Raw genomic sequence first — 19365 nt, 5'->3', positions numbered from 1 at the left:
AGTGGAAATTGACCATCTAGGGTAGTCTAATGGTCCCGTGGAGCATCCCTGGGAGTCCACACACGTGTGTGGAGACTGTGTGGCTGCTGATTAAAGGGGCAAGAAGATCCTTAACCCTCTCCAAGAGTATCTTTCTCTCCATCATTTAGGTGGCTACATGCCACAAACATGTCACTCTTTGGAGTCTGCATTACTATATCTGGCTGCCTCATTTAAATAATGAATCCCTATGACACCAATTCTTCCACATTTTCGGTCATTAATATCTATTCTGAATTAGTTCACCCACTGTTTCCTCAAGGTGGACTTGACCTGGCTGGGGTCAGAATGGGAGAAAGAGGGCGTAAAGGTCTCGAACATAAATCCTGCCAGCTTCACAGTTTTTCTAGGGCTCAATCACCTTGACCACACCCATGGTATCTTGACCCCCACGTGCTGAGCTACACCACAAATCATACACATGGGCAGGCAAGAATTCTACCACTGAACCACCAATGCCTTAAATCATGTACATCAGGATGTTGATTATGCCGTGGCAGTGGGGAAGGGGAATACCAACCAAGTCGTGGCAGATTTCTGGCTAGAGAAGTTAAAGAGAAGTAATAAAAGGAAATGTCCTTCCCTCTGAACCTTTGTTCTCCTTTCCCTATGGGCTCGTGAATGGTTAATCCGCCCTTACCTAGTAGGAGAAACTTTCTGCCTCCTATAAAGTTTGATTCCTGGAGGCAGATTTTTTTTTTTTAATTTAGCAAGTGTCAGATCATTGGAAGGGTGGAGTAACGCCTAAACCCCGGTTCATCTTTGTCAGGACTTGTCTGGAAGCAAAGAACTGAAAGAAGCAAGGGGGAGAGAAGGAAAAGTGAACATTTTTGAAAGATCACTCAGCTTTAACACACCTTGGCTGGGTCTGGATAAAAAAAGTGGGAACTGCAAACGTCTAGAAGAAAACGTCAGGGGAAGAGACGGGGGGAATTAAGTCAAAGTTGTTTCCCATTCCTTCAAAATCTCAAACTAGGTGAGTAACAAGAGAAACTTGACCTTTCTCCCCACTTCTCCTGAGACTTTGATTTGAGGTTTGGCATTTAGAACTTGAATGTTTGTTGAAGGAAATAAGATGAAGTTGTTGACTTTCAAATGTTCCGGTTGAAATGATTAACTGATCATAATTGATTACTCTGGTGTATGCATTCTGCTTAGGGTAAGTCTTTTAAAGGAATAGCGAGAAAGATTCATCGGTGGTAAAGGGAAGGAAAAAGGCCAGTTAAGATAAACTAGGCTCTAGTGGCCAGATTTGTTTGTATTATTTTCAGTGTTATAAAATGGCTTATGTTGTTTCATTTAGACTGGGATAAGACTTTATAATTTCTTCCCTCTCAATCTCGATCTCTCTCTCTCTCTGTCTCTCTTTCTCTCTCATTTTCTCTCGCTCTCCCCCTGACCTCTATTTCCCTCTCTCCCTTTGACAGCAGATAGCAATACAGAGGTAAAGTTACAGTATAGGTAAGTGGGTCCTTCTAGAAGCAGCCCCTGGGCACTGAGAGCTGATGCGCTGCCCAGGCCTCTGTGCTGGCAGGTTCTGGTTAAGCTCAAGGCTCTGGGCAAACACGGTTGTTTATCACACTCTAAAATTACTACTTTCCTAATCTAAAGTGAAATATCCGAAGCGATATAATTAATCCAGGAATTTCCTGAGTCAAATTTAGAACCAAGAAGAATAAAAAAGAAAGAAAATTTTGTCTGTGTGCACACTTAACTGGCCAATTTGGGCCCCTCACAATCATTTTGGGGTGAAAATTACCAACTGAGGTGTTTAACAGGCCCTCATTAACTGGCTAACTGATAAATTACTACTTTACTTCTCAAAATATAGGCAAAGACTCTGTGGCACATCATTTCTTTTGAGAAGCAGTTAATCAGGAGCCTAATAGTTAGATTCGCTATGTCTATGAAATGTAGTGAGATTTTGAAAAGAATTTTATTTGAAAAGCAGATTTGTTCCTTCCCACCCCTGTCTGCTCTCTCTCTGGGTTTAGGTACAGATCTAAGTTAGAACTAAATAAGAGCGGGCATTTCGGCCTCTTTGGAGAAATCAGAAGGGGCCTAATTTACTCCCAATCCCTTCAAAACACCCGCAGAAATCTGAGCAGAATTCACAGGAGGAAAATTAAAACAAATGATCCTGATTCAAGCCTAGATTGAAACTTTGCATTCTGGTGAAACCGACCCAACCTAAGAGCTAACCACATTCTTAGATGATGCCTGAGGAAAGAAATCAGTATCTCGGTGGTTTGGCTCATTGTTGTTACTAAGAGAAGGAGGATTTAACCAAACATGGCACTAAACAAGCAGCATAATCACAAAGCTAGTGCCCAAGCTCCCCCTCCGCCAAGCTATAGAAATGGAGGATGCCAAATGCAGCCAGGGGGCAAACCTATTGCCGAGGTAGAGATGAAAGCTTCTGGGGCAGTGAACCTCAGGGCATTGGTTTTCCCGCAGGTCAAACTTCTTGGTTCTTCCGTGTTTACAAACGAATAGCTAGTGGATGGCTTTCTCACACTTTGGCCAGTTTGTTGTCGTTTTATTTTAAAATTTAAAGAAATTAAAAGTAATAGGTGCTGTAAAAACATTTATGATTCTTTAGCCAAGTAGTTATTCCTAAAATAGAAAATAGGGAGAAAAACATTCAGCCTCTCCATTCCCTTCTTAGTATCAATGACCAAGTGTTTCATGAGCCCTTAGAATAAGATAAGGTCAATGCCATTGTTTAGGATTGCTAATAGCCGGTCGTCCTTACTTGTGTGTGTGTTATCAAAACAGTTTTAGGTGACTGTGACATCACTTAAATGAAGTGGAAAGAAAAAAGCAACTCATGAGAGTAGAAAAATGATTTTGAATTGTGTTTTCCTGCATCAGAAAATGACATGGGATCATTTTTAACATTTTCAACAGAGCATTAACTATGAAATAATCATGAAGCAGCCACTTAGAACGATGGATGGAAATTAGCACACTTTTGAATTGAGAACTTGAGTGACTTTCTCATCCTTAGTTCTAGTGAAGTGGCCCAAACATCCAAGAAATTAAAAATTATGCTACTTGATCGCACTTCCATTCCATTAGGTAGTGTTTTTGGAGGAGAACGTGCCAGTGAACACGGCTGAGAAGGAGAAAATCAGCCTCGTGCCTGGGCATGCAATTTCATTTCCCTTATGTTAGTTACACTTTCTAAAACTACCAGCACTTAAAATACTTAAAAAGAAAGTCTCGCGGAAATACTGTAGGTCCCATGGGATAATCTCAATCTAGGTCTGTGCCTCAATCCCTCATTTCCCATTTGATAACTCACTCACAGAAAGTTTTCTCTTACATTTGGTTTAAAGGAATTCGTCTCCCAACACACTCCTGCCAGTTCAGACTGTCAGTCTGGAAGAGGGCTTTGGCCAAGTCAGCGGAGCTCAGTCCTGTACATTTCAGGCCCTAGAAAGCATTCTGCATGGCAATGGGACACAGTGATCTGAGGCGCTTCAGCCTGAAAGAGAGGCTAGGGGCCATCCACCCACTCTCACCTTGGGCACATTCTATTTCAGGATACTTGCCAGTGAGGAGCCCCCAGGCCCTGGAGGAGGGCATTTGATTTCTTAGCAAGCTGTCCCTCTGTGCTCTCTGGAAGTTGGGGAGCCCTTGGCTTTTTGCTGCAGATCTCAAGGCTCTATCATTAGGACTTAAGGAAAAGTTGGAGGGAACCAAGAAATGTCTGCTATTTTTCTGAGTATAGAAAGAACAAGAAAACACATGCCAGTCTTGCTGCTTGGACTCTGAGACTCTCACCAAAGGGAGCTGTTATCAGTCTGCCTTGATGGCTACAACTGGAATAAAGCCAGCCAATCCCAGATTTATAACTGTTGGCAGCAACTTTCATTAAAGGATCAAAACGAGCAATAATTTGTAGGAAATAAAAGTTTCCATAGATAGATTGTTTATAAACAGTTCCTTTTGGGATATTTCATATCAATTCAGGTGCCATCCTGGGTGGCGCCCCAAGCAGCAGCCAGGTGCGTTTAAACGATTAATTTCCAAAAATGTCTTCTGGTTCACAACTAATGACCAATTTATTAAAAAAAAAAAAATGGAGAGGAACTTCAGAGGTACCAAAGGCAATTAATGCTTGAATAAAGGGTTTCAAAGAGGGTGTCGGTTGCATGTAAGTTGGCATGACATAAGTCATACAGGTTATTGCCGGAATGCAGACAGAATCACAGGCCAAGTTTGCCCTTGCGATGAGGCTGGACTCCCTTGTTAAACTGTTTATGGAGCCCCTCCTCTTGGCTCTGGGACTCATACCTGCAAAAGATCTGTGGTTTCTCTGGTCCAGCTAGGAGATTTTCTGTGATGCCTCATTCCTTACCTAGAGCTGCATTTAAGATACTTGGATGAGCAAGAAGTTGGCACTTTCTACCGGGCCCTGAGGCTAACTGTGCTCATCTAGGTTGATTCTACCAGTTAATTGACCAGCTGGTCTCATGTGGCCCTGGTTTTCGGTGCGGAAGTTACTCAGGGCTACATTATGACTTTTATGGCCTTAGACATGTTTGCCTTTAAAACTTCTTCCTCCATTAAAAAAAAAAAAAGTTTTAAATTATATATGTTTTATAACTTCATTGGAAAAATATAATCCGGGTTGGATGGTGTCCATTTTTCCTTCTGATTTTAAAAAGAAATTAAAATATTTTGGTGAGCCCCTAAAAGTATAATAAGATTAAGCACTAAAGCCACCAGGCAGGCAACAAAAGCTTGCGATGAGAGATCTTCAAGTGAGGGGTGTCTTGGGCAGAAGCGGCTTGCCCCCAAATTCTAGAATCCAATTTAAACTTCATCCAAAAAATAAACTGGGAGGAAGGGCAGGTTTGGGGGTGGGAGAAAAGAAACGAAGGGAAAGCCAGATTTCAAGTCCTTCCAGATCCTGAGACTGGGACCTGCAGCTGAAAGAGCCCAGCTGAGACGGGATCCTCACTGTGCTCTCCTGCATGTTTAGGTCTGAACCCCAACCCAGCCCACCCTTTCATGCCAGTCCTGCCTCAGTCATCCACGCTTCAGGACACAGTGGACAAGATCTCAGTGATTTTCTTTTCCAGAAGCAGAGAATGTAGCTAATATATACAAATAGCTATTATCCTACATATTTCAATAGATTTTACACATATTTTTAAATGAACAAGCCCAATCCTGTCTGATCTTGGAAGCTAAGCAGCGTTGGGCCTTGTTAGTACTTGGATGGGAGACCACCTAAGAAGACCAGGTGCTGTAGGTGTAAAAAGTTAAAAATAAAGGATTGGAAGCTGACAAGGTCCTTGTAATCTGTGAGGTCAACCAAGGGTTACCTGGCCTAAAAATAAAAATAAAAAATAAATACATTTTTCCTATTTACATCTACAAAGAAGCATACTAGAGCCAGTTTGTTTTAAAGAGCAAGTTTCATATGGTGAAAAGTATAAAGTTCCATACAAGTATGACCATTATAATGATTTTTATCTTGCTTTCGACCCACCAAACATCACTTTCACACCCGAATTCTAAATAATAGAGCATAAATATCTTACATTAATGGAGCTCCATATAGCACATTAAAGATTATGAGTTAGCTGAAAGCACTAAAGTGCTTTGACGGATATCCTTCAGCTATTTGGCAAATAACGTAGCTTTCTAGTCAAAGTCAGAGCACATCTTCTGTGTAAGTCCTTTAATGCCCAGCAGGGGGCAGCCTGCTCAGCTAGATCTTGAAAAATGAGATCCCAGTACAAGGACAAGAATCCAAAGTGGGACTAATAAATTACTCTCTATTATAATTGATACAAGAAGTGGGAATGACACATGTGAAAAAATGTGCCCATTAAATAATTATTCTTTGAATTTTAGGAATCAGGTTTCAGGTTCTCAGCTTGAGAACCTTTCTTCAGGAAAAGTGATGGTAAGGGGCATGGCCTTTCATGGTGTCTGGCTTTTTCCACAGGTGGCGATGGTATGGATGTAACCAAGAAAAACAAAAGAGATGGCACCGAAGTCACTGAAAGAAGTAAGAGCATGAGATATAGGTCATTACAAAAGCAATAAAAATTTGGAAAGAGTAAATCATCATTTCTGTACCATTTCTACTGTATCATTTCTTTTTGTTTTGTTTAGTTTTTGTTTTTAGTTTTTTCTTGTGGGGTATTTTTGCCTTTTTTTTTTTTAAAAAAAAGTATCATTTTAAACGTGTTCCTAAACAGATTTTTTATTCGTTCTCATGATACGCCTTTTGTTGATTTTTATTTTAAGGTACTTATAATCAAAATACGCTCTGCTTTTTCTTCGAAGATGAAACTGCCCTTTTGATGTGTAGTTCCTATAACCAGCATTTTTAATGGTTGCGTAATATTCTATTGAATGAATTTGTCATAGTGTACTTAACCATTTCCTTCTTTAGAAATATAGGGCAACAGAAATTCAAAAGAATAAATAATATCCCCATTATTGAAGCAACGAAGTTGAAATAACGCTAGTGTCACAGTTGCAATCATCTACTGTGAAAATCGGAAACAGACTTATTTCTTTTGTGAAACTGCCCGAATGATAACTTCAAAGACATTTCAACTGTCCTCTTAGCAGCTCTAACTCTTTCACTTATCCTGTGACTTCCATATATCTCCAATAAAAAAAAATTCTGGCTCCACAGACTTGGAGCTTTAAGTTAAGACATAATTTATTTTTAAGTGTCCAAGAATCCCACAGGTCCATACATTGAGAGGTTTTAGTGAAAGCTCAGGACCGTTATTCAAATCGAGCTGCCATTTTAGTCTGAAAAACCATTTCCTTTTATGTATGGAATGCTGTTTCTGCCGCGTTCATAACCCCAGGTTCCTGCTAGGACACCCAAGCTCATGAGGAAAGTGCAGTTTAAAGAAGGAAAGAGCAAGGGGGCTTTGTAGTAAGACGGGTGTGGAGTAGAGCAGTTGTGAGCATCACGGCTTAAAGTGGCACAGAATGATCCTGCACCATCTTTTCCATCCTTTTTCCTTTCATCCCTCTTAACCACATGCATGTGCACATGCACACCACACATACACATAGGCCTGGTCATGCTCACACTTGTGTGCACACACACACACACACAAAGAGCATTTAAAGACCAGTGACCGCAAGTAGATAAGTGTGCCTTTATGTCCAGCGCAGAGGGAAGTAACAGTGGCGGGCATGGTCAGAGTATGAAACTGGCCCCACTGTGGTTTGGAGGCTCTACCCACTTCCCCATGCTGCTGAAGAGGAGAGGGTGACTCAGGAAGATAAGCGGTCTTTCTTCTAACTGGTGCTTTAAAAAATGCCAAAGCTTTTATAACCTCCATAGGCTCGCCGCCATTTGTAGCGTAGTGAAACTCAGTTTTAGGAAGCAAAGAGACCGGCATTTCAAGTATGTCTTTGAAGTTCGTTTATCTCTGATTTCACCAAGCACCAAAGGTGACTTGCCTGCCGACCCCCTTCCTTCCTACACCTACTCACACTCAGGGATGGTCCCGAAGATTTTAGAATGAATTACGATGTCTTTGAGACATCCCCAAATTCATTTTTTAAAAAAGCACAAGGTAATTATCCACTTCACAATAGAAACAGCCAGGATGATGCACTGGCCCCATCTGGACTGGGTGACTGGTTGGAACGGGCAGTACAAAGAAAGAGTGTGACCTGAGACACTGGAACGTGACTTCGGGGCCTGCGCCTTCTTCAAACGCAAATCCAGGCCTAGATTGGATCTAATTTTTAAATGAGTAACATTGACACCGAGACAACTAATTTTCAAATCGATGGGTAGCTACCTACTTTTGGTTTCAAAGGGATATAAACTTATTTTCTCGGTACAGTAAGTTCCATTATTATTGCACATATTTTCATGTGTAGTGGGGCAGATCACGTACTTTAAGGCATAAGTGTACAAAAATCTCTTTTGAACCCAATTTAATGTGCTGAGCCTATGAAAGACATTAGACCTTGCCAAAACGCAGAGATTTTAGTGCATTACATAAAATCTCATCTTTTCTTTGTCTTTTTCTAGTTATCTCCGAAACAGTAACTACAAGACTTACAACCTTACCGCCAAGTAAGTAACTACCTGAAGAGCTTTCTTATCAGTAAGTCACGTGTGAAGGGCTCTGCATGTAACCTTTCCCAGAGGCACTCACACTTCAGCTGAGCAAATCTAAAATATCTGAAATCGTTTTTTTTTTACAGCCATATTGGCATTAATTTACATACCATAAAATCCACCAGTTTGAAGTATGTAATTCAATGATCGTTAGTATATTTACAGAGTTATGCAGCCATTGTAATAATCTAATTTTGGAACATTTTTATCACATCAAAAAGAAACCTCATGGCCATTAGAAGTCACTCTCCCTTCTCCCTCCCGTCTCCCCAGCCTCTGAATGCCACAAATCTACTTTTTATCTCTGTAGATTTGCCTGATCTGGACACTAAAATATGAGAAATCCTATCCGACCTGAGCTTGGGGTGGGAGCAGGGAACAGCCAATCAGGAGTCTGTTCGAGCCCACTCTTTTCTCATGTTTAGTGGACTCTATGATGCCCTGAAGTTACTCCTGCGCCTCCCAGGAAGCCTGGCACATGGACGGCGGGGGGGGGGGGATTTGTGTGAAAATCCCACCCATCAGCACTAGAGGTTGGAGCCTGATGGGCAGCCAAGCAGAATACCAGCCACACAGAGCTGTCACTCATCCCTCCAACACTTCTAGGGGCTGCCGTGTCAGGGGCACTGACCAGGCATTTGAGAAAAGCGAGCCCAACCCAGGTGTTGCCCTCAAGATGCTTTTCACCCCTTGCTATCTTTTCTAATATTTAAATTTTTCTAGTAAGCTAGGCTCCACCCAGAAGACGTTCCTTTTAAATCGGGTGGAATATTTGCTCTTGATATTTATGCTGGAAACAAACAAAACGAGAGTATGGCGGTTGGCATTGTGCGGTACAGAAGGGAAAAGGATCCCAAACCAAGAGGGCCATGGTTGAGAAGCCAGGGAAGGCTTCCACGGGGCAAGGGATGAGAGGACCCTCTGGGCTGGCTCCATCCATAAATCATCACCTGTTTCTTGTTTCTGCAGAAGGGGGGACCAGCAATGGCTATGCTAAAACAGGCTCTCTTGGTGGAGGGAGCCGGCTGGAGAAACAGAGCCTGACACATGGTAGCAGCGGCTACATAAACTCAAGTAAGTGCCTGCTAGTGGGAGGGGCCGGGGGAATAGCAGAGGGGCAGGGCGAGAGAGTCCCGCAAGGAGAGGGCAAAACTCTTTGTCATCCATTCCAAATGCCCTGAAGAGCTATGTAAAGTACAGGCAACCCAGCAAAGACATCTGCATCTGATGCCTGCTTAAAATGGGCTCAGTTTTCATTAAGTCCCCACATAAATAACAATAATTAATTACAGAGGCTTCATGGGGAGGTGGCTGCTTTTTCACTGGGCAAGCATCCAACACAGGCCTATTATTCCCCATGAAACCCGCTTTCATGGTATCTCTCACACTGAAACAAAACAAAACAAGGCAAGGAAGGAAAAAACAGCACACACATAACCCATGAAGCCGTTAAAAAAATCTCGGAGTGACACTAAAGAAGACTAAGACAGGCAAACGGCCAGGATGACCAAGAGAAGCGCCTGCCCTTATCTGTTTAGAAACCTTCCACATCCGATTGTTTTAGTCTCTCCAGCAATGATCTGTGATTAAAGGCCAGGCCCTCAAGAAAAGTCCCGCCCCGCGAAGCCCATCCATTTCTATGCCCTGTACCCACGTGCGTCAGGGACCTCCCCGCCTTCCAGTGGTCAGCTTGGGAAGGAAGGGCAGCAGCAATAATTCCACGGTTTCTGAGCAGCCGTGGGATGCTGAGGTGGGCCCCTCCAGTTCCGACCTCCTCCGGCCCCTCCACAGGGCCCTCTTTTCTCATGAGCAGCCTGGGTAGACTTGGCGAATATAACTGGATGTGGGCCTGCTGACGTGCTGTGAGGACTGACACTTTCCCCTGCTTGTAGGTGGGAGCACACGAGGCAACGCCTCCACCTCCAGCTACAGGAGGGCTCATTCACCTGCCTCCACTTTGCCCAACTCACCGGGTTCAACCTTTGAAAGGAAAACTCACATCAGCCGCCATGGAGCATACGAAGGTATGAGTCCCGCGGATTTGAAAGAGAACCACTCTCTTCCCCACGTAATTTCACTCATCCTTTGAAGATTGAACTACTGGCACCTATATTCACCTGTATCCACCCCCTCACCTTTCTCTCCATTCTTCATTTCTTTTATGGACTGATATTACTTGGCAATTTTGTTAACCTACCCACCCCTTCATTCATTCTTTCATTCATCCTTAGTCACTTTGTCAACTGGTATATCTACCATGTTTTAACCTTGCAGAATGCTTTGATGGACTCTTAAATTAATCAGCCATGGATCTTGTCTTCAAGGAACCTATAGTCTAATAGACAAGTCAAGACACCAGATAAAAACTATAATGCAAAGTGGAAGGGGATTATCATTTCCAGCTAAGTCCCCAGGGAAAACGCTAGAGAGGAGGTGGCATCTGAGCTGGGCCTTCGTGTCGTGTGAGATTTCGATGCCTGGAGGTGGAGAGATGGGATGTTCAGGGTCACGGGGACAGCAGCGTAGCAAAGATGTGAAGGAGAGTCAGGCTTCAGAAGCAAGCAGCAGTGGCGCTTACATGAAGCGGGCTTGAGGGACTCAGATTTGGAGCTAGGCTACGGTGTTCGAAATTTATTCTGAATGCAACGAGAAGCCACAGAGGTTTTGAGCAAAATAGTCAATCATATTTGAGACCCAAGACTAGCTCCATGCAAGAAGAAGGAGGCAAGGGGCTGAATATGAATGTGAGACCATGCTCAATAGTCCAGGGAAGGGAAAACAGTATTAGGGTGGCACTTGCAGCGGGAGAGGAGAGAAGAAGCTGGAGGTAAGCGGTACTGCAGAGGTAGAATTGATAGGTTTGACAATTGATTAAATACTGGGAGAAAGGGAGTGTCAAAGGGTCAGAAATAACAGAAGTATAAAGCCATGGCATCACTGAAGTAATAATTAGTAAAAGTTTATTGCGCACACACCAAAAAGACAGTTTGCAGGCTGGGAGCACTCAACCCCAACGTGGAGCGAGGCTCCAGGGCATGTTGTTACAAAGCAGCTTACCCCGTGAGGAAACAGTGACAGTTTGTGCTTCATAGTGATTGGTTATAGTATTAGAATTGTCTTAAGTGATAGGGAATTGGTCGGTGATTACTTCATATCAACCTTGGGAAGCAATTTAAGTTTTTCTTATGATTTTCAGAGCCATAAGCAGGAGGTGACCCAGGTTAAATCAGTCTTGCAAAATATGTTAAATTAAGCTTTGCTTGAATGACGAAATTGATTTTGTCCGCTCAGGGGATTTTCAAAGCTGGTCCCCATTTATTTTTTAAATTTTAACGGGAGAAAAAGGAGTCCGCGATTCCACTGAGATTTCACACACAGGTGGCTGGGTTCGTGGTGGCGCCAACATTTGCAACAGGGAGTCCAGGGGGAGCCTCCAGGTGGATGAGTTCAGTTATTTGGTCCTGAAGTAGAGCCATGGGCATGGCTTTTGGGTGGGGCTACTGAGCAGGAAGGGGGACTCATAGAACTTGAGCTCAGGGAGGACATCGAGACAGGACATCCCTTTTGGAGTCACACACCAAGAGATGCCGGTAGAAGGTGGAAACCTGAAGGAGTCGGCTGGGGAAGAGAGTACACAAAGCAGAAGGGAACGAAGAAAAAGCTGGTGGGAGAAGGAGAAGAGAAGCTAGAGGACACAGAGAGGAAGAAGTCTTCGAGGGGAGCGGGCAGGCCAGGAACAGGAGGCATCATCGGAAGTGCTCAGCGTCGGGAAGGAGGCGGGAGGGAGGCGTTTGGGTTCTGCTCCTAAGGTTACTAGCATTTCCTGGTGATCTGCCAAAGCATTTTAGTGGAAAACAGGCAAGCCAGGCAGCAAACGGGTGATGGAAGATACCGGTGATGGAGAAGCAGGATTAAGGGATGGGTATCCTAGTAATGATTTAAGACCCAGAGCTGTCGGGGGAGTCTCAGGGAGCCCCAAATCTATGTGAGGAGGATGGTGTCACTAAAGTGGTTTTTGCTGCTAGATCTGCATGGGAGCCAGTACCTTCATTCTAACAGGGTCCACACTCGGGACGACCTTCACAAGGTCAGAGACACCCTAGTGCTGACAGGGGATAGGTCGCCCGCACCAGCACTGCAGTAACGAAAAAGGTATAGGACCAACGCAGCCAAGGAAGGGAAAGCAAAAAAGGGAAATGAAACCTCCTGCCTTCCTTTGTTCACTGAAGTAAATCAGGGACCAGAATAAAGAACCACAACCATGTTCCACAGGCCCTGGCTGGGTTAAGTCAGGAGCTTGCTGGACAGCACCTGTCATCCTCCTGAACATGCAGGCTGTGAGGTGCAGAAAGGAGGGACCCAGCAGCACCCACCCTCTCAGCTGCCATTTGGGCTTAAGTGACCATTGGTACAGGCAGGCCTCGGAGGTTCTGCCGGTTCATCTCCAGGCCACCACAATCAAGCAAGTGTCACGATAAAACTGGTCGTAATCTTTTTGCTGATGGAGGACCTTGCCTTCCATCCGTAAAAACAAAACAAAACAAAAACACGCAGCAGCCGAGAGGTGCCATAAAGCATGATGTGCCTGTACTAAATGTCTCGTCCTCTCTCCAGGGAGTTCCAGTGGCAACTCTTCTCCAGAGTACCCTCGAAAGGAATTCGGTACGTCCTCATTCGCTGAAGAAATGGTCAAAGGAGGCACTGGGAAAATGCACGGGGCGAGGCGGGGAGGGAACATCATGAGTTAAACAAATTCTTCTAAAGGAGTTTAACCTCCGCTCACCTGTTTTTCCTTTGCTTTTTATCCTGAAACATTTTAAGGGGACGTGGAACCACATTTACTTGCTGTCATAAGCCTTTGCTCCTGACACTACTAAAATGACAAGCTATTTATACAAGGCTCAGGCTTGGACAGAAAAGCCCTAAGGCCAAGCAGCAATTGTAGGATTTTTCCTTCCACAGGATGCACAGAGACTTCCCAACAAAGAGAAGGGGCAGGGGACAGTGTTAGAACCCACAAATGCCAAGCACCCAGCAGCTCCACCGTGGCAGGCTTCAGTGGGGCATGTTTTATGCCAAGTGAAACCCTAGGTTACAACTTCATTTGGTCTTAAGTCTTTGGTCCATGGTCTTGGATTCTCAGTGTGCACATGAATGGATGATATGATCATGGTACAGTGACCATAATTTTATTTATTTGCCTACAGCAGGAAAACCAGGGCAATCTAACAAAAAACTAGAGGAAGATCAGGCAGTCTTTCGATACATTTGATCAGTGTGTAGTCAGCCAGTCCACATGGATCATGCCCCCAAATGGGTTACCCTCGCTAACTTAACACTTTGAGCGTGAATTAACAACACTCATTTAGATAATACCCCAAATGTGCTGGGGCCTTGCAAAACTTTCTCTGCCTTTTGGCTATACGGTCATCATTTATGAAGCATCCATTACCCGTGTGTGAACTCCTATCTGGAAAAAAAAACACTGTGAAAATAACCTCCCCGCCCTGCAAATAGGCCTACCTCCATGTCAAAAACATTTAGCATGCCATCTCTTACATATGCCTAAAATGACTTTTCTTTCTTTCTCAGCATCTTCTTCCACCAGAGGACGGAGCCAAACACGAGGTGAGCTCTCTCCCTGAGGTTTTTTCTGGGTATCTCACGTGTGTTCAGCCTGGAGGCAAGAAATGGGGAGAGCGCAGAAGAATGAATCAGGCATGGTTTCTCCCCTCTTGAGCTCGCAGCATCCTGGGAATCTTTCGCTGGCTCCTCCAGGGTGGGAAGGGTGATGTAACGAGCACGGGGAGGCAGGAGTGAAAAGACACGGCAGCGCCCCGGGGAGGAGCTGGTTCTGCTGCTGTGCGTTGCTTGAGGATGCTGGCACCGCGTCTCGTTTCACCTCTGGTCCCCTGGTCGACTTTGACAAGACGTGCTGTCATGGCCTTTGTGTATCAAAAACTGGGCACAGGCCCTTGAGCAAAAACAGCACAAGGGCTCCGTGACAGTCTCACACTTCCGAACTCTGCCCGTGGATAAGGCTGCGGGCGGGCACCGTGGGCCTTGGGACAGCTGCTCTTGCTGCGCCTGGTGAGGGCGGCAGCAGGTGTCGGTGCCGCACACACGCCAGCGTCGCACACATGTCAGGGCTGTGCAAAAGGCAGAATTCTTCACAGTCTCCAGGAGTTCTCCACAACCAGCCCAGACGTCCCGCAGGCCTTATTGCTCCAGTAACTTGAAAGTTAGGAACAAACCAACCACCCACAACCTTAGGCCAGTCCTTGACAGATGCCAGTTCTCCACCTGAAACTAAGAATGTTAAATGACCCACTTCTTGACCCTTCCACTTCTGAGGAGGCCAGAATGGCTAAGTAAACAGCACAGGTTTTAGAATTCTTTCGCTAATGCCTGAGAGACTCTGGAGCTTGGTTCCGGCAGTCAGGAAAGGGGTTGGTCACTGACGGCTGTGACGGAGCTACCTGCTCGGCCAGGGGTTTCTACCTGGGAGGTGTGCAGTGGGTAGGCTGGGATGTGATGTGGGCAGGGGACATCGCTTTTTAAGCAGCACTCATCCTGGGTACACCTAAGTTTCCTGTTCCCGGGACACAGAATCTCAGAGCAGCCCAAAGATTTACCCGCTGCTCACACAGCTCCGTGTGAGGCACTGTGACCCAAACCCCTTCATTCACAGACCTCTCCATCTATTCCCTGTACAGAGAGTGAAATCCGAGTTCGCCTGCAGAGTGCATCCCCATCGACCCGATGTAAGTGACCTCTGTCTTGCTGTAAAGGATCCAGAAACGCAGGGCTACTTGTGTGTGCACATGCACACGGTGACTCAGTCATTAAACGTGTCTCAGGGTCTTCTGTGAGAGGGACACTGGGCTAGGCACGGGGGCAAGACGCTGAGTAAGTCATGTTCCCACTGCTTCGTGGTTCACAAACTAACGGGGAGGCAGTCAACAACCAACCATGAGAGCTCAGGGAGAGGAGGGAGCAGGGGTACTGAGAATCCTTCTGGGTTAGTGTCACTCGAAGGGAGAGCGAAGGGTGGATTAATTAGGACCCATGGGATGAGCTGGCAGAGATGTTTGAAGAACACACGATACGACACTGAAGGAGCATCCAGTAGGCTGAAGGAAGAGGAGCAGGAGGAGACTTACTGGGATAGTTAAGATTAGGGAAGTTCAGAAGCAGAGTGTGAGCGTTTGAACTTGGTCTCAAAGGTCAGGGATTCCCAAGTCTATCCGTTCACTACATTAGACTCCCCATGTTCTTGTTAGAGGTTATCTGACATTTCAAAATGAGCCCAGCTATTAGGGCAGGGAGGCAGCTCAGGAACCCGAGACCAGGACTTTCCAAAGAGCTCCCTGCGTGCCTGGGATCATGGGGTCTGACTCCAGGCCTGATACTGTCTCACCAGAGCCCCTCCGGGCTTAGAGACACTGAACCCGAAGGATGGAGACCTCAGGGGATGTTTCGTCCTAGCAGTCCTCCAGCACACGTTGTCTGCAGCTCTGTTTGTCTCTTTTGAACTGCCTCTGTGCCATGCCTCCCTCCTCTCCTGTCTGTCACGCTGGGAGGCGCAGCGAGCCTGCTCCGCTAGGTCACCTCGCTCTAAGTAATCTCATCCAAACAGACTCGGGATTAACTCACATGAAAGCAGCATACTGTTTAAGAGTTATGGGCCACAAATTACTTTAGACACTTCAGAGATTACAAGGTCAGGGACCCAACACCTGAGGCATTCTGTACAGGGGCTGAAGTCACTGTTGAACCATTTATTTCAAGAGGTCTGGTTCTCTAATGGCCCCAGGTATAAATTTCCCTCGATTCAGGATAACAGTGTCTTCCGGCTACAAATCATCCCCGTGGTGTCTGAGGAGGTGTAATTAGGAAGTAGCTACTGATGACTTTGACCTCTTTGTAGAGGCACTATATTTACGAGGCCATTAATATTACAGAGTGCCAGATTGATAAGTGCTATAAATTGACAAAATGCAAAAATTATAAGGCTAACCAAAAATGTCCCAGAGTGTGAAGCAGATGCCATCCTCCCTACTATTCACAATGCCATAAATGTGACTCCCACTGCAGTTGGACTCAGGAAAGCACCCCGGGCCCACTGGAAAACATTCTCTTACAGGGACAGAATTGGATGATGTTAAACGATTGCTCAAGGGGAGCCGATCAGCAAGCGTGAGCCCCACCCGGAACTCCTCCAACACACTCCCCATCCCCAAGAAAGGCACCATGGAGACCAAAACGGTGACGGCGAGCTCCCAGTCAGGTGAGCCCTGCAGCCCCGGGCTGCTGTGGAAGGAAGGGAACAAGGCGGCACATTTGCTCTGGCCCAGGAATTCAGCCGCACAGCCCTGGCAAGCCTTTCAGGCTGTGGCAGAGCAGCGAGCATTCGCCTCGTGAGGCATGAAAACGTGGGCCGTGCCTTCCTTATTCCCGTCTTTTATTCTCTCCCAGGATATGGCCAAAATCTGTTGGCCAGACTCCAGGAATGAAGAATACTGGGGCAAGGTGTAGTGTATTCATTCATTCATTCATTCATTCATTCAGCGAATGTTTATTATATGCCTCCTCTATGCCAATCACCAGGCACTGAGGAAAGGCAATGAACAAAGCAGTCACAGTCACTACCCTCGTGGAGATGAGGGCCCTTGGGGGAAGTCAGATAACCCAAGAGATCGTAGCCAGGTTGGGTGAGCGTCTCATGTATCACGTGCCTACAAACTACAAGGTAGATTCTGTGGGAGGCAGAAAGAGGAGTGAGAAGATGCTCGGAGGGACGTGAGGAAAGAAGCCAGTCCTGTGAGAATGTGAAGCTTTCCTGTCATTCGACAGTGAAAAGAAAAGCGCTTGAGACTGTAATCTTCCTTTCGTTTTTAATGCAAAGCTGAAACCTCTGCGCACTTTATGACCTGTGTAGCTAGCTCCCTCTCCTATAATGAATAGGCAGAATTGGCTTCAATTGAAGAGGCACCAAAAACCCCTCTTGGGGGCAGAGTGCCCCTTGGGTCTAGTTGGCATGTAGGAATGTTTAAGGAGAGTTTATCCAGAGAAGGCTGCCATCCTTGGGGTGTGGCCAGGAAGTGAGGGCTTCCTACCTGTGCATGCCCTGTGCCTGGAATTCTGTCAGGATTTGCTGTGAGGCCTCATTCACCGCCTCTGGGCATATTTGAAGGTGGAGTCAGCAAGAGTCAGTGAGGACATTGGTGGGGACAGCGCACCAGGAGGTGGGGAGAAGAGCTTAGAAGGAGAAATGGGCAAACCCCAGAGCCAAAGTTACCTACTCCGCAGTTCACCAAGAGCCCACAAGAATTGCTAATCCAAGAGATAAAGTTTGCACCAACTCCAAGGTTTCAGGGGGAAGTGGAATGGCCAGCAGCCCTGGTTTGCCCTAAACCGGGGGAGTCCTATGACAGGGACCTTCTGGGCTAAACGAGGAAAATCCCAGCAAACCAAGCCAACTGGGTCATCCCAGCACACAATACTGATTTGTCTCTCACTGGTGTGTATGTGTCTGTCTGACTGTCTGTCTCCAGTGTCTGGCACCTATGATGCAACTATCCTGGATGCCAACCTTCCCTCGCACATGTGGTCCTCCACCTTGCCGGTGGGGTCCTCCATGGGAACCTATCGCAACAATGTGACAACCCAAAGCTCGTCCCTCCTCAACACCAATGCCTATTCTGCAGGCTCAGGTACGTGAGGCACAGTGAGTGTCCCCTCCACCTTTGAACCCTCTACACCTTTACCTGGAGATGAATGACCCACAAGGCTGCCTAGAGATGCTTCCTGTGGCCAAAGTGGCTACACGTCCCAAGGCTTTTCCAATGGAACTTCAATTCAATTCAATCTCTAGCATGTTTCTTCGGGGGGAGTCTCCTATCAAAAGGATCGTATTACTCCGTGTATCCGTAACAGGAAAGAACATAAAAACGAATGCAAGGAACCTAGTTTCACTCCATGTGGATATATTTTGTGACATTGAGCAAGAAGTTTATCTTCTCTGGGCTTCAAGTGCCTTTTCTGTAAAATGGTCACGAATAAGTGGGGCTTTGGCCGAAGCCAGTGTTCCCGCAAGGCTTGACCAACCTACGACCACCCCTTGGCTTGGATCTAAGGCACACCAGAATTAATGTATGGTTGTCTGCTGCAAGGCAAGAGCCTAAGATTTCCTAAAACGAAAATTTAAAAGATATAAAAATGCAACCCCGGCATTTCTTCTGGAGCTTCCACCCCTGTTTGGGGCCAGATGTGCCTCTCACCAGCCTTCCCCCTTCCCTGCAGTCTTTGGGGTTCCAAACAACATGGCGTCCTGCTCCCCAACTCTGCACCCTGGAATCAGCACCTCCTCCTCAGGTCAGTACTCCCAGCTTTATGCCTTTTCTAGATGGTTTGCTTAAAAAAAAAAAAAAAAACAATTTGCGATGAGGAAAAGGGATGGTTTCTAGAGAAGAAGTCCTTTCTGCCCAAGCGTGTGAGGACGTTCCCATACACAAACTGATGTAGAGGCTGCGGCCAAGGGGCTGTGTTAGCAGGCACAGAGCCTGCCCTCCATCAGAGAGACATCTCGGTCCCCAAGGGAGAGGTCTGATGGGGGAGGGGCCAGAGACCTCACTTGTACACGCATTCTGTGTTGGTCCCTTTATTTTCTCTGAGAGGTGGAGAAGTGGGAGCAAAGGAACTAAGTGAGGCATAGCTCAGGACGGTTCAGATGAAAAGCATCAAGTTAGAAGCCTCTTACTTCAGATATTTTCATACATTTAGAGTTCATTAGGGGCTCAAGCTTCTTCATTCTATGTCCACGTACATTGCAATAGCCTGTATGTAAGTAACTTAGCGGCCACATCTTTTTATAAAGGAATCTGCCTTCTCCCTGCAGTATCATGACTGATAAACATAGCGATGTGGGCCTTCCTTATTTACTTGGCTGGCATATCTGCAAGTGCAGAGTTAGCATTCTGAATGTCAGCACCTCCCATGGACTAGCATTTCACCAAACCCAGAAGACGCTTGGTTCATGCTTTATTTCTTCTGCCTTTGTTATTCTGGTTTGCAAAGTCCTCACTGAGGATATTGGATCCACGACCTTGCACCCCAAAAGCTAGATGAGATAGAATAAGAAAAGCTGCTAATTGGGGGAGGAATGAGCTTCTGCACATTGTTCAAAAACAAAC

The 19365-nt window shown here is 45.8% G+C and overlaps 1 protein-coding gene across 1 annotated transcript in view; it reads left to right on the top strand.

The window, feature by feature from the left end:
• Positions 1-613: 613 nt before the first annotated feature.
• The window catches only part of COL17A1 (collagen type XVII alpha 1 chain), a 49260-nt gene continuing 30508 nt past the window's right edge, over positions 614-19365 (top strand). The window contains exons 1-11 of the mRNA XM_016154459.2: positions 614-1015; positions 6008-6070; positions 8081-8125; positions 9140-9244; positions 10063-10194; positions 12785-12832; positions 13763-13798; positions 14887-14934; positions 16317-16460; positions 17728-17886; positions 18476-18547. Of these exons, the coding sequence (XP_016009945.2) occupies positions 6019-6070; positions 8081-8125; positions 9140-9244; positions 10063-10194; positions 12785-12832; positions 13763-13798; positions 14887-14934; positions 16317-16460; positions 17728-17886; positions 18476-18547 (841 nt within the window). The 5' untranslated portion in view covers positions 614-1015; positions 6008-6018. The remainder of the gene's footprint in view (positions 1016-6007; positions 6071-8080; positions 8126-9139; positions 9245-10062; positions 10195-12784; positions 12833-13762; positions 13799-14886; positions 14935-16316; positions 16461-17727; positions 17887-18475; positions 18548-19365) is intronic.

Source organism: Rousettus aegyptiacus, unplaced genomic scaffold (assembly GCF_014176215.1).
Source record: "Rousettus aegyptiacus isolate mRouAeg1 unplaced genomic scaffold, mRouAeg1.p scaffold_m13_p_6, whole genome shotgun sequence".
In the NCBI taxonomy this organism is placed as follows: Eukaryota; Metazoa; Chordata; class Mammalia; order Chiroptera; family Pteropodidae; genus Rousettus; species Rousettus aegyptiacus.
This window is presented reverse-complemented; position numbering and strand designations above follow the sequence as displayed.